Below are 16,169 nucleotides of genomic sequence, written 5' to 3' on the forward strand. Positions count from 1 at the left end.
GTATGTTTCATGTAAAACGGTCTTTGTTCACTACTCTGTAAATGAGCCAGGCTCTCTGTACTTTGGAGTACTTTTATTAAAGCTATGTTCAGTTTCATGAAGGACAAAAAATGTGCGATAATGCTACATGTAAGAGGTAAGAAGGGCAACAGTTGGTCTTTCGTTCAAGATAAATCTCAATAAAAAGTGTGTAATGTTCTAAATGCTGAATTCACTGGAAGGTACATGTAGTAAATGCAAAATTTAAAATATGACAACTTCTAAATTTTGTATTTACTCCCATCGTAGATTTAAAATTTAGAATATGACAAAAGTATCTACCCAAGCGCTTAAGTTGTTTTTAGTAACCGGTAATTGGATGAAAACTAGTACATTTATTTTTATTTAAAGAGCACAAAAAGGCTAAAGAATTTGTGGAATTTCAAAATATTTACCAGATTTTGATTTTCAATATAACTTCAGAAAATTCATGTAAAAGCTGGATTATTTGAAAAATTCACACACACATACTGCATATTAAAATACAAAATTGTGTAGAAAAACTACAATTCTGAATAAACATGAATCTGAAGAAAATTCAAGGAAAATGATAAAATTGCTAAAAGTTGTGCCTTTTGTATACATGTACATGTACGCTAACATTCAAAATCAATGCTGTTTTTAAAATGGGATAGTCTCAGGTGTTTAATCAAACGTCATTCCGAGGGGATAATTAGAGGACCAATCATGGTGTATCTTGTTTTTCACGATAAAAAATATCTTAAAGAAAAATTAATTATGTAAGTTTCATAACCTTATATGATTACAAATGTCATAGAAGAGAAGTCAAACACTAAAGAAAAATTATCATGGTTAAATATAGTAAATACTTTGATTTACTATGAAACTTTACTACAGAACTTTTGAGAGAAAGAGCTAAAATATCTCGATCTAATCACATAATGAAGAAAATGTAAATTTTGGAAATAATAATTATGTGAATGTACAAGTTATACTTCCATTTAGTACAAGAAAATTGCATATATGAATTGGAGAAAATAGAATATAACAATTTGATATTCATAAAAAATAGTTTGATTTACTATAGTAAAAAAAACTTGGATTAATTAAAGTAAAAGCTTTGATAGCGGTCGACAGGAATTATAGTTGAAAAGTGAAACCGAGATCAAAAATGAGCTCGTCTAAGTTTTATGGCCCCGGAGCCTCATCCCACCACTGGAATTTCCAGGGGTTTGTGTTTTATGCCCTCTTCACAGAATTGTATTGTTTGTTGATTTTTTTTAGATGGATCACTGTTCGTTATCTTTATCTTTTTCATTCATATAACAAAATATAGTTTACTATAATATTTAGTATTTGTTAGGTTAAAACCACTTGGTAAATATATCAAAACTATGAATATTTGCATTTGTTCATTTCTTGACATATAAATCAGTAGATGATATAATCATAATAAATAATTTATTAATTTATTTTAAAGAACATTGATAATAAATAAAAAGAGGTCAGAGTACTACGTGTTCACCTAAATTGTATCTCTAAAAGATGATGTACATGAAATGTGGATCCATTATAGTAGCACCACTGTCATCATACAAAAATGGACCATGGTTTGAACAAATTAAAATTCTTAGGAAGTTGCAAATGGAACATAGCATTAAAAATGACCTATTTTTTGAATAAAGCGGGAATTTCCATGGATCCCAAGAAAAAAAACTTAAACATTTCCATTTCAACACCGGTTCTTGAGGGCAAAGAAAAACCAACCAAACACAATATGACCATGATTGCTAATTTCTTTGTTTTAATGAAAACACTGACGCCAGTCAGAAAAGGAAAACCGAATCTGTTCGTCAAAAGGAAAACATCGAATACAAAAGTTTCGTCATTTTTAACTATATTCCCAGAAGATTGTTTAATAATATCATTCAATTTTAACCTTCTCATAAATTATCTTTTCTGAAAGAGTATGTGACTCTTCCTTAAATTTTTGTTTTACCCTTGGGTGCTTTGTAAAAATTAAGTTGATTGCAACTGGTATTAGTTGGTTCTTTAAAGTAAATAAGTTGTGAAGCAACAACCAATTTTGAAAAAAGAAAAAGCAAATTTGAACCTCTGACCAATATATGCTAACAATAAATAATAAATATACATACAAATATGAGATTCAAAAATGAAAGACATTTACATGTATTACATTGATGAAGTTATTTATTCCACATGAACTTCAATTCCTCCGTCCAGTTTTTGTTTGAAGGACTGGCCCCGTAGGGCTGTTTATTGTAAAATCGGGAGAAGGCGTCACGAAGTTTCTTCTTTGTGTCTTTGTCGGGATGGGCGGTAAAGCGAACCCTGAAAATGTATAAAATATGTTTATCAAGTTGAATTTTCACAGTTTCCTTCCTGGAATGTAATTCTCGATTTCATGAGAAAAAAGATCTTGCAATAAAAAATGTTGAAAACCACACGAAATAAAAGTTTTGGTGGCTCTTACTAAGATATATGATCACGATCTTGTTAACGATTTTCCCCATAGAAATTAAATATAATAATTTTTTATCAGTCTGTACACAAAATTGAAAAAAAAAGACAACAAATTACATGGGTAATAAGTTTAAACTAAGTCACTCCTTAGCCTTACTTTGTCAGAGTATATATTTCCTATTCCTATGAATTTCAAATATAGTTTCCAATGTAATTCAGGTCAGATGTTCTATTACAACTTGGACAATTGATTCTTTAGCTTACATGTAATGAAAATACTTAAGTCTGAGGAGTGATTTATCAAATCAATGAATATTGCACTATTTTATTACGCACTTCTCTCGTTGTTGCAAATCACACTCAAATAAAGCAGCGGGGACATATAGTATAGGGGAGACATGTTAGAATCAAACCGAGCACATTAATGTTAGTAAACGAGTAAGTGAACGGGTGTTAACTTTGAACTCGTATGTCGAGACGGGATTTTCAATAAAAGTTTTGGAGAAAAAAAAACATTTGATGTAAGATTTGCCTCTGTGTTCCAATGAGCGTCGGTAATCTTTATGCCAGATACCAATTCTACGGCGACCTGGAGATATATGACTGCAAGAGAAATGTTTATTTATTCATAATACCCATTAAATATCCATAAATACTAAATGCACCGTTAGTGGCCCGAGATATAACCTTGCAAAGCGTTACCACATCTAAAGGATAGTGGATCTAAGTACATGTACAATAAAAATTAAAAATTTAACAATTCAGTAGAGAGTTTAGAAATTCCTCTGACTTCTGAAGCAAAAGCAATAAGCGTAAAACTACTTTGTAAACCTCTATCTCAGATTCAAGAAAAGAAAGCTCATTGAAGGAAAATTCATGGAAATTTATAAAGATTTTTTTTTTGTGCTAGTCACCAACATTGAAAAAAAATCATAACTGTGTTTTCTAGAAAAAAAAGATTAACTTCATTTTAAAAACTTCGCATAATCGTAATATTTTTCTTAGAGATTAAGTTACCTTTTGATTAATTATATAGAATAATACATTGTGTTTTGTATTTTTATGCGGTGAAATCCTTTCAGTTTAATTTCTGCTACCTTGCAGCCCAAATAAAAGTCAAAATTAAGATGAATTAATAAAATATAAGACAAAATATTCATTTTAGCTTTTTCTTGATTAAATGAATCTACAGATGAAATTGTTTAAATGTAATCTTTCTTAAGGATATGGAGCCAACTTTGTACCTTATACACAGTTTGGATGAAATGGGGGTTTGGGATACCATTACCATATAGCAGATAATGGTCCAATACTGCTAACTACTTGTAGAACGGCACAAACAGAGAAAAACTACCACCAAAGCAGACAACACTAGCAGCCTAGTGACATACTTCCCAATGGCATTGGCGTTTTTATCAAGGATTCCATGTTTTATTTCAATATCAATACCCGACATGCTAAGTGCCAAAGAGGGTACCCTGGGTTGGTTAAAAATAAGAAAAAAGTTGTTTGTGCAACCACAATGTGAGGTACATGTACTCTTATTATGGTTAAATGTTAATATCATCTACAAGCTTTTTTTTTTAATTAAACAAACTTTCCACATAATTGTTTAAAATAAGCTCAATGTCTCATGGTTTAGTGTAACCTCCCTCAATTATAATTTTGCACCCTTTTGAAATATACAGCCGATCATTGCTATTGTGACAATAATTTTAAAGTGAAGGGATCATTAAAGATAACAAGTATCAAGTTAATTCATTACTAAATATACTGATGAGGAATTTATAATTAACCAGTCTAACTTACCCTTCTCTCGTCTTGGTGTTGGTAACACCTGTCGTGTTTTGTTTTGGCTTGGTCTCCTCTCTGGACGTCGAAAGTGAAGAAACTGACGCAAAGTCATCCTAAAGAAAAATTACAAATATTGTTACCAAGTTAGGAAACTCTGGTACGACTTGAATGTTTTTACTTAATGGCATATTTTTTCATATTTTTTTCAACCCTAATGGGAACCGGTTCGAGGGCAACATTGCCCATCTGAGTCGGATTATCTTTCTGACAAATAGATATGTAAATAAATTAAACCTAAAATAGTAGCCACCAATTCATAGAATTCTTTTATTTCAGCATTTTTTACTATGATGAATATCGAATATTACAAAAATTGAATCTTGAGAAGACAAGCTTAGAAATTGTAACCTTTTCTTGCAGAAATATCCATCCCTGCGAAAAAAAAAACGTTGACCCTTTATTGTTGCTCAACCTTTTAAAGCGGGGCCATAATTTCTTCACTACAGAGTGATTTCCATTTTAATACGACTGATTTAATCCTTTCTATTCTTGCCAGAAAGCCGCACGTTTCTCGCATGCTTCTCACATGATTTAAAAGATCTTCCCTTCTTTACTACCATGTCTACTTAGAACCCAGATTGTGGGCACACCTTACCCTAGGGTATTAATTTGAACAGACGAGAATTTTCACAAAATGGGAATATCTGTCAACTAATATGACCAATCGCTTTTCTTCACATGAAGGTTTTTAGATATATTCTCTTTACTTTACCAGTGGCGGATTTCAAGGGGAGGGGGGCACCCCCCCCCCCTAAAACTGTCAAAGTTAGCATAAATCATAGTTTCGTCAAGAAAATGTAAAAACGTCTACTTGGTAGACCTCATTTTTACCCTACAAATCTCTAGAATCTAGGAGCTTCAAGGCGGCCCCCAGACACCCTGCCTACTTTCTGCGCTCCCCTAACTTAATCCCTGGATCCGCGCCTGTTTACTATTATGGCAAAATTTTGGATCTTTCCTATCCCCGACCCAAAACGTATAGATAGGACTAATTGTAGTCCTCCTTTTTTTTTTTTAAAGAAAAACATGTCTGATTGAAAATCCCGTTAGTTTTGAAGGAGAGCTCAAAAATGCGAAAAGCTAACATCAACGGGCAATCTGGGATCACAACTGCTCACTGGAGTCTTTGGCTTAGGTTTAGTTTCAAAGTTAACCCCTTTTTATGCTGACTTACAAGGCTTATTTTGGATGGTGTGTTGTACTGAACCTTTCCACTTCTATCCGATGTTGATTTGATGGTTGTCGATGAATCTAAACTTGTCGTTGAGTTTGAATTTCGGAAAGTGGGTGTTACCATTCCCTTAGCAATAGAAAAGTACACAGGATTTCTTGATTATTTTCTTATAAAATGAAGCACACAACTCTGAAATTTTGTTTGATATAATCATTACATTATACAAAGTTTTATAATCCAAGAAATACCTTGCTTTGCCTGTTCATTATATAATCTAGCCCCGCTTGCTGTACTTCATCATACGATTTGCGTACAGATAAAATTGTGTCTAGTGAGTCGGGCATGGATTGCGAAATTTGAGCATTTTGTTTAGATTTAGAAGCGTTTCCTTTGCGAAGGCTCCTGTCAACAGCCGGTAACAGGTCCCCTATCGGCATGCACACACTGGTGTGAGCCCTATACAAGTCCAAATTAGGCGTCCTCGGTTTTCTTGCAGACTCCATCTTGCTTTTCTTGCCATTGGCTGATGGATTCCTTTCTCTTGGCTGTTTTTTCGATGACGGTCTTTGCTGTGGCAAATGTGAAAATTTAAACTCGGGGCTAGTGCAATACACCGGGTATTGTGCTCTATCACTTTGACTTTGAGCAAAGGAATTTTGTCTCACTATAGTTTTATGGGGTTCATAGAACGTTTTCTTTTCAGTCTGAACGTTTGGTTGTTCACAAGAGGATGCGTTATCTTCCTGTGCGTTTTGGATCGTAATTTTTCTGAGAACAATTGCTGGTTTTAAGTCCTCAATTGCACAAAATGTGCTACTCTCATAATGACCAATACTTGTGTGGGACCTATTTAACAGTTTTCTAACAGTTGATTTATCTCTTTCTTCTATGTATCCAGTTTTATAACACCTAATATCCCGTTCACTATTCTTTCGAGTTTTCTCGTCCTCTGACTCTTCAAACAGAGATGTTGCCTTTGGTATCTGATGCGTATATGAGAATTTTGCAAACTTTCTCTCTCCATTTCCGTTACTGTCCAGTGAATTTTCTAAGAAACGTCGTCCTGAGAAACCATCAAACAAGCTTGTCACATCTTTGTCCTCGGCACTCGGAGTTTTCGATCCATAACCCTCGTCCTCTTCATCCAAGACACCGTCATCGTTTGACCCATACTTCCGCGCGTAATACAACAAACGACGAAAAGATGGTGCATTTTCGGGTCGTTCTGGCATGTAATGCACAGGAACACTTTTGCTCCGTTTCAGAATATTTTCATCTTTTCTTCCCACCTCCTTTTCAACAATTCGCGTTAGAACATCAATGTCGTCTTTTGCTTTTGTTTCTTGAAAGCTTTCCTCTGGCACTTCACCAATCTTCTGTTGAAGAGGTTGGGTTGAGCGTACATTGGTAAGTGTAAGTGTGGTCTTTGACCGCTTAATGGGTTTAACTGTCGTCTGCTCCGACACAGACTTCTCTTTTATGAAGAGTCTGGCATGAAGACTATGCCTTTCGAACTCTGTTGAGTTTTCCAAAGCTGAACATCTGTAGTTTGGAACATGTCTGTAAGCTAGGTCTTCTGTTGATATTTTTGATTTCTTTCGGTCTGAAAATAAAAATTTAAAATCATAATTTCTTATTTGCCTTTTAGTTCACAAAGAAGCCAAATGCCCATCCGTCTGTCTGTCTACCCGTGTTGCCAATCGGTAATATTTTTACATTCTTATTTTCCTCTTCAGAAACATGGGATTAGTTTAAATTAAACCTAACACAAATCCTAACGTGTGGAGAATTCAGATCTCTTGAAAAAGAGTCCTGTCTCTATCAACGGATATAAATTAAGGAATAGCGAAAATAATAATTCGTCTCCAGAATCACATCGCTAAAAAGGTTAAGAATATTTTATTAACAACATGTAAATTAAAAATATAAAAATTGTTAATTATGATAGTTGGAGTCCGGATAGAGCCACATTGGTTGTTCTATTCCTACTAATTATTAGGAAATAAGAGAAAAATCTTCTACATATTAGCATTTATAAATTACGCAGATCAGTAAGTGCACCTTACTTTCTTAAGATTCAAGTTTGATCAAATTATTCCTTTCCCAATAGGGTGGGGTCATAAAAGGGTTCCTAAAGAGATATGTTTTTGATATTTGCTTACAAATTACGATAATAATATTTTAAAAATCCAGAACATGTTACATGTACAGGTATTATGTGAATAATATTAATAATTTTGTAATAGATAAAATATTCAACATTAAATTATCGACTTCCCATAACTGGAGATTCCTATAAATTTATAGTTTTCGTATTTGCATAATCTGACCAAGGTATGTACATGTAATTGGCACAATCACATATTACGCGTTCTAAGTTATATAATAACAGTTTCCTTAAACTTCACCTTCAAACTTTTAAATTCTAAAAGAAAATCAAGGCATACCTTTCTTTGAGTGTAGTGCAGTTTGTAAACTTGTCCAAGCCACAATATCTGAAATAACAGATAAGATTTCATCATTAAGGCCATTTAAACAATTTTTTTGTTCGGTGCGTTAACATTTGGATATGTATGGCTGCTTACCAAGAGACTCATTTCCATACGGTAGATCCCATCCATTCAGCCGCTGAAACTTTGGAGTTTTCCTGCCAAGAAGAAAAGTCCTATTATATTTTTAATTTTTACTAAAGTACATAAATTAATTATTTAAACCCAAAAAGGAACAGAGAATAATATTTTACAACCTTATATAAAAGAAGCCTTTCCGGTATTTGGTATTACATGTATATCCGTATCTTCTATTTGTTTTCATAAAAATAACATTTTGTGGTAAGTTAACAATTCCAGAGAATGATTGCCAATTATGTGACCATTTAATAATAATAATTTTTTTTTTTTTTTTGATCCGCCTTTTCTTAAACTCCCGTTTAATTAACATTTGAACGTCGATCACATAAATGCACAATATGACCCCCTTTTTAATCGTTAATTAATAAAACTAGCATATAAGCACAAAAACTGACATATTTATGGAAAAATTAGTTTCTGTTTTTATTCATTAAGAAGTATGCCATGTCTAACCCAAAACGAGAAAAAAAGGAAGAATGAATAAATAAAATAATAGTAATGAACTGTCCAAACCAAATATTCTGCCTCTGAAAACATCTAACACTCACCCATACTACACACAAAAGAAAACTCAAAAAACGACACAAAACAAAGCAAACGAACAAAACACTGTTAAAAAGTTAAAAGGCACAAAAATGGAGACCATTTAGAAGTTAACTATGGCGATTAAAAGAAAAGAGCGAACTTCCATGTTGCATGTAAGAGCGTTTTTCCGTTTGTCACATTATATTTTATTCTTATTGCAAGAGTTTATTAGGAATGTAGTAAACGATTGTTCGTCATAAAAACTAAATCCTCATACGACATAACAGCATATTAAATAAAATTGAAAATAATTCGAAAGTTTGGGAAAGACTGCATCATAAAATAAGATAAATGTTTGAATGTAAATACATATGTATCTTCTGTAGTTCATAAGAATTTCTTCCATGCCCAATTTTCATGAAGCGCTAGATGAGAAGCATTAAACACTACCTTCGAGAGCTTTAAAAAGCTTTAATGCATTTCTTCATTAAAACACGTCAACAAATCAGCACTAATTTCCAGGACACTGGTAAAGATTTGTCACGTGATCTCCATAGAAACATACTCACGGTTGTTCCCTTTGCCTAGCTGAGAGCATTCCTCTAAATAGTGTGGCTATTTACACAATGAAACTTTTATTTAACAGAAATGTGCATCGATAAATGTATTGTCATATTGTAAATTTTGAATTTACAATTTTTTTTTTATTTACAGCCATCGGGTAAAATTAATTTTAAATTCAAAATTTACAACATGACAACATACATGAAGAAGTAATAATATTCAATGGATTATTTTCTTCTTGGAAAATTGACGACTGAATGACCTGGATTAAGTGAATCATTTACAGAGTTGACTTCTTATCTATAAAGATTAAGCCTTAGAATTTGTCCAGCTTACTGGTTCTCACAAAAAGTACAGATTCTTCCTCAAATACTATTTTATAATTTAATTCTGGTTGAACGCTCCATTTGAATAGGAAAAAATGATATCGTATAAATTGTATTGCCTACGTCACAAGAACTTAATTGCGTCAAAAACTTATCAATCAAGCCTGACGTTACATTTAAAGGAGATTGGAGAACAATATGGAATGCCTATAGCTTCAAAAATATAAAAATCATATTCTATTTGTGAATTTTGTATTATAGTAAATTTCTCATTATTGAAATTTATGAAATTATGATAAACACAACTTTTCTAAGGAAAAATCTCTCGGCAAAAATTATTCTGTTAAAAAAATGTGATATTCGTGGTGTTCAAACCCTTGTAATAAAAATCCTGAGTATCATTTTCCTTTGAGACTAACTTCAAAAAGTTAACTGTTCTAACCCAGGTTATATCAGTATAAATGTATTCCTTATTATTTAATTTTCCATCATTAAGTGTGGAAAATAAGACAATTCCTTGGTCATATTTTAAATATTGATCCTTTCATTGTGACGTCGGCAACACAGGTTATACGATATACACTATAATTTTCATAACCAATCAAATGACGCGTTACAACCAAAATTAAATTATAAGGGATTAAGAACTGGGTATGTTAACCCCTGTAATCGGCCCTGTAAAATTGGCAAAAATTAAACAAATGTTTACGTTATATCAAATGTATCAATTAATTTTTACGGTTTACGTATGTGTGAAATGGGTAACAATTTTTCTCAACTCACATGCCCTTTTGTTTATTTTTAAAACGTTTAAAACCAGTTCCCTGCCCTATGTTTGGCGTTTTTCTTCTCTTCAAAGTCAAATTTCGATAAGGCCGCACCCGAGTATGTATGCCAAACTTTGCAAAAAAGAGCGATTATACCTCAATTTCTAACATTAGAGGGGAAAATGAAGAAAGCCCCCTTTACAAAATATTGTAGTTGGAACTACTACATTTTTGGATAGGTGTCACATTTTCCCCACAATAAAATCTATATGTACGTTTCAAGAAACTCATTATGTAATTCTGTATCCGAAGGTTTTATTATCTCTTAAATTCAATTTTACATTTGAAAAAAAAAATTAATGCAATTTATGCAGTTAAAGATTATACAGTTTATCATATATTAACCTTTCTCTATGAAATTGATCATGGGGCATTACATGCAAATTAATGACCTAATACATTGAAAAACATGACGTCACAAAGACCAGTCATGTTGAACATATTTTGTAGAGCACAACTTTACACTTCAGAATAATTTTTCAGTCAATATTTACAGTGAAAAAAATAATTAAACATACTAGTAAGTAGCGATGGTTCAGACGATCAATTTACATTGAATTACATATTTCAAACGTACTTCTAGAAAGCATTTCCATCATTTCGGACAATGCCTTTATGATAAGTGTTCAAGAAACATTCAGTAACATATCATGCTTCTCAAACCCGAATCCCATTTTACAAAAGAAATTTTGATTAAGGCAAAACAAGAGGCCCATGGACCACATCGCTCACCTGAGCACTTTGATTAGGTAAAGCACACATATGTTAAGTATTGAAAAGTTAACATAGAGCGGGGGGGGGGGGGGTCTTGAATTTTAAACTACCCGAGGATGCTTTCATATCAATATAACAAATGACTTTGCTGTTCTTGAGAAGAAATTTTTTTTCTATATATTCCTTTGTAAAAAATTGATCCCCATCGTGGCACCGCTCTACCCCCAGGGGTCATCATTTAAACAAACTTTGATCTACACTACCTGATTATGCTTCCATTATCAATATGACTAAATATGACCTTGCTGTTCTTGAGAAGATTTTTAAAGATTTTTTCCAGTATATATTCTTTGTAAAATTTGATCCCCAATTGTGACCCCACCTTACCCCTGGGGTCATCATATGAACAATCTTGAATGTACACTACCTGGGGATGCTTCTATATCAATATGACTAATCAATGCTTTGCTGTTCTTGATAAGATTTTTAAAGATCATTTCCTGTATATTCCTATGTAAAACTTTGATCCCCCACTGTGATCCCATCCGACCCCCAGGGATCATCATTTGTACAAATTTGAAGCTACACTATATAAATAAGGATTTCTAAAAGTTTCAACTTTTTTAGCCCAGTGGTTCTTGAGAATAAGAGTTTTAATACATGCCACCAAATTTTCACTATTTCTTAAGTATCTCCCCTTGAAAGAGGGCGTGGCCCTTCATTTGAACAAACTTGAATCCCCTTCACCTAAAAAAAGCTTTGTGGCAAGTTGGTTGAAACTGGTCCAGTGGTTCTGGAGAAGAAGTCGGAAATGTGAAAAGTGTACAGACGAACAGCCAGACGGACGACAAACAAACAGACGGACTACAGAGAAAATGTGCTCAGAAAAGCTCACTTCAGCTTTCAGCTCAGGTGAGCTAAAAATTTAAGCATATTTTCTTTACCTTTTATTGAAAACCATCGCCTTTCTTTAATGTTTTGTATACGGCATAAACTAGGTTGGAGCAATTTACGCCTTTTTCGTGCTTTGCAGCCTCTTTTGATAATAATTGCTATTTATGATTAGCCGCAAGAGGAGCACAATATTCCCCGAGCCCGAAGAGCGAGGTGAATATTGTACTTCGAGAGTGGTTAAACTATCGTATTAACTAAAAAAAAAAAAATAAAATAAAAAAAAAAAATAAAAAAATATCGTAGTTAACAAAAAAAAAAAAAAATAAAAAAAAAAAAAAAATAAATAAATAAATAAATAAATAAAAAACAGTAATAACTGTTTTTATTATTTGAACCAATGATTAAATGATACAATCTTGGTAAGATAAAAGTAAAACTTGCCACCCTTCTTGATTGTTACATTTGTTGAAGTCCTAGCCAAATGCGGTAAGAGGCGAGAATAAAATAAACGTATTTGGAATTTCTTGCCCTAATTTTGGTGTGATGTAGAAAAAAAATAATTTGTTCATCCGAAAGTCGGGTATTGTTGAAAAAAATTTTTTGTCACCAACTGTGTCAATTTAAAAGTTCTCAGTCTACTTTTGGTTTAATGTTAATCTCAGCAGAGATTCGGCTTGGCTAGATATTTGGACTGACGCCTTCACCGATTTTCAGAACAGTCCTCCACAATTCATGTCTGGAAATTCAGCCCCAATTTCGATCGCTTGTCGCGGTTAAGATCGGGACATACCTATGTTTCACCCGCTTCGTTTTGTCTCCCCAAACTTCCTTTTAATAATCACTGCTGTTTAAAGTGCATTTCTGTCCATTACATAAGGTTATTCCAACAATTTATTTAGCTGCTGTGTTTGCTTTGATTCAAACCGCCATTTTTGGTACCTTTTCTTAAATAAAAGAGTCCTAATAAAGTCATTTGGAGGCTTTGCATCAACACACATTTCTGCGCATCATCTTCAAGCTTCCCGAGGATGATGAGCGAAAATGGCAACGGGTTCAAAACAGATACGCTACATGAAGCTGTAAAAGTTGTGGGAGAAATACTACGTCAAGATAAGATAAAGAGATTTTATGTAAATATATGGATGTACATATACATATAGGATGTTCAAACTGCATATTTGAAGCGGGCGAAACACAGCTTTGTCCCGATTTTAACCGCGACAAGCGATCAAAGTTGGGGCTAAATTTCCAGACGTGAATTGTGAAGGACTGTCCCGAGATCTAGCCGAGCCGAATCTCCGCCGAGATTAGTCTAATGAAGAAAAAAAAATGATATTTTCACCTGGAAGTCGGGTATAGATTAAATAACTTTTCATAATTAACTTATTAAATTATATCAATTTAATTAGAAGTTCTCCATTTATTTAAGACCAATGTTTTATAAAAAAGTTATATTCACCTGGAAGCAGGTGAACATAAATTAGAATGATTTTATGCCATGTTAGATCTCAGCCAATCAGAGAGCTATTCAATCAAATAATAGAGTGTAATGTATAGCAAATTCGATTCTGTATGCAACAAGTCTGCAAAATTTATCACTAAAATATACTTCGACATATTTTAGCATACTGATACGACTTGAAGTTTTGAAATGAATATTGACCACAATCATGGAATTGTCGCCTTCAAGTACAGTATTTAACAATACTTGAAAATTTGACAAGCTTTTTGTACTAAAACATATTAAATTGGCTCCATGAATCATTCGTGAACAAATAATGCTTTCGAGTGGTCAACCTTCGTGGTTAGAAAACGTGTTCAAGTTGCCCAGATACATCATTAGTTCACGTATGTTGAAAAGTTATTGTGGGATTTTCACTAATCTTCACACATTAAGTTCCGAAAACTTCTTACAGGGGTTTTGATGCGATTGATTTGACACTTATATTTAAAAGAAGGCAAATAACACTCTTAAACCAACAGAAGGTTTGATAATACTTTGATTTATATTGTATGTCATACATCGTAGATGTAATTGATATTTTACAAGACAGAAACCATGTATTGCTGACACACACACACGCACACACACAAAGCAACACTGAAACAACTTTACGAAGTTCCTTATTGCACCTCTTTCTCACCTCCCTACCCCTTTCTCTCTCTGTCTTTAACGTGCATGTTTTTATCCTTGAGAATAACATAAATTTCGGATACCAAGGTTTTACTCGTCATTTTTATTTGTTTTTTTTTTTTAATATTTGAATCAAAAACCCAAAGTCACCCAAGTAATCCGTGTCACATTTGGTCAGCAAGTGAAAAGTACAACGATTGGTTTCTTACCTACATTTATCTGTCTGTCCAACAGTAAACAACGTTATCGATTTTACGCGTACTGTATAAAAGTCAATTAATCATTTTCGTCAAATCCTTCTCTATCGAGTTATTATTCCAAAGATTTATCTAAATGAGTGAACAAACATCGCCAACTTGAAGAGCCATCTTAAGACGGTTGTTGAAGTGTATACTGAGGGGTCTGAAGACCTCTCAACAGAACCTAAAACCAAAATGATCTACATAGAATCCAAATAAGGCATGTTTAGCTTCTGTTTTGTACACATTTTCTCTATCCTTCGTCTGGATATAATTTAATATAAACATCAGGTGGCAAAAGTCCAATACCTCTCGATGGGCCATATTTCAGAAAACAACGATATTTTCATATTAAAATAAGAAAACGTTTGTCTTTGAAATAAATTAAATAAGTCATCTCGATACATTAAAAAAATATATTATTTGTTTTTAAGATTGCTCAAATCCCCGGTGATATTGAACCCCAGATCAGCACCGTGCCAAAATCCTAACAATATACGTTGTTATTCAATGCACACAACCTCGTATTCGCACATTCCCATAGCACAATTGCTCTAATTGTGTTAAAATATTCGTAAATAAAGGATCTTGTTCACAAATTATTTTCAAATATATACGAATATAAAAAGGCCAGTAGGTAGATGGTTCCATTAAAGAATATCTAATTAAATACGGTTGTATTCTTTTTTTCACTTCTACATATAGGTAAAGCAGAAGACATTTAATGATACGCTTGAAAGAACACATTAATATTTCCTCTGATATACTTCCCATAAATTATAAATTGGAAGCTATCTATTTTTTTTTTAACTGGTAAAAAATGATCCCCTACCTTTTTCTTCGCATCTCATTGTTGAAAGCAAGAAGCCAAGTAACAATATTATTTAATCACATCCGATAAGAAAGGATTTAATGAAATATTTAAAGGTATGACATGAAAAGTCTCAGAAGATATTTGAGAGCAAACATCGTAATTCATCATTATCTTCTCACGTCCATAGATAAAGATACCACTTACCGAACAAGTGCGAGGGGTCTCTCTCTCCTTCCTAACACTCGTCTGTCGTAGGACTGTCGGGCCATAATTTAAAGAGCATCTCGTTCATATCGCAGATAAAATCTTCTCTCATATAGGGACTAACAATGGAATTTAACTACGAAGTGATAGAAACACAATTCCGCTTTGTCAGAAGGACCTTGTCTATTGTTTCACACTCAATACACATCAAAAATCAAATCCACAGATATAAATTAAAGTCAATTCACACGGTTTCATCTTTCCATGGGAAATATTCGTTATATTTTCCATCTTTCTCCTTTTGGTTGCATGTTGAAGTTCTAGAACAAGATGCAGGGTCAAGTATAGAAGTCTTTCAATAAGATTACTGAAATCAATCCGTGAACATTTCAATCGGTCTTTAAACCATAATGACCGCTGCTTAAAGAATAAGTGTTTAATACACCAACGAACGCTGATTTGACCGTAGAACTTTTCAATTGTTCTGAACTTTATTTTATTAAACTCGTATTCTTTTATCTCTGATTCATATGCATTCGTTTTTTAAACCCATACCTGTGACAAGTTTTTATATTTCGTGTACATGTGTGCTTAAACACGGATGTTTAAAGTTACGTTAATCTCGTGTACATTTCGGTGCGATTTTAACGTAAATATAACCGGGGATTGATCACCTTAGAAAACAAAGGTTAAATATATTCGAAGGAATATTGGGCATTTCCCAAATCTAAACCATTTAACTCTTGTAATTTCTCGGGGGAAAATTACAATCCATTGTAAAAGAAA

General features: G+C 33.1%; 1 protein-coding gene across 4 annotated transcripts; it reads right to left on the minus strand.

Annotated features, from left to right (window-relative positions):
• Nucleotides 1-1,444: 1,444 nt before the first annotated feature.
• On the minus strand, nucleotides 1,445-16,169 carry LOC133205905 (uncharacterized). Of its 4 annotated transcripts, XM_061341809.1 has the most exons (9): nucleotides 15,198-15,272; nucleotides 9,237-9,282; nucleotides 8,098-8,159; nucleotides 7,960-8,007; nucleotides 5,761-7,115; nucleotides 5,513-5,638; nucleotides 4,294-4,391; nucleotides 3,876-3,962; nucleotides 1,445-2,352 (listed from the first exon to the last, which is right to left on the minus strand). In XM_061341809.1, exons 1-9 carry the CDS (start codon nucleotides 15,214-15,216, stop codon nucleotides 2,208-2,210), a joined length of 1,986 nt encoding a protein of 661 aa, XP_061197793.1. In that variant the 5' UTR covers nucleotides 15,217-15,272; the 3' UTR covers nucleotides 1,445-2,207. The 4 variants fall into 4 exon arrangements, with proteins under 4 accessions (XP_061197793.1, XP_061197785.1, XP_061197806.1 ...); XM_061341801.1 differs by lacking the exons at nucleotides 9,237-9,282; nucleotides 15,198-15,272 and adding an exon at nucleotides 15,384-16,169; XM_061341822.1 differs by lacking the exon at nucleotides 3,876-3,962 and having other exon boundaries at nucleotides 15,198-15,264.

Source organism: Saccostrea echinata, unplaced genomic scaffold (genome assembly GCF_033153115.1).
Source record: "Saccostrea echinata isolate AGI-Se365-2 ecotype Australia unplaced genomic scaffold, CSIRO_AGI_Sech_v1 ptg000002l, whole genome shotgun sequence".
Taxonomy (NCBI): Eukaryota; Metazoa; Mollusca; class Bivalvia; order Ostreida; family Ostreidae; genus Saccostrea; species Saccostrea echinata.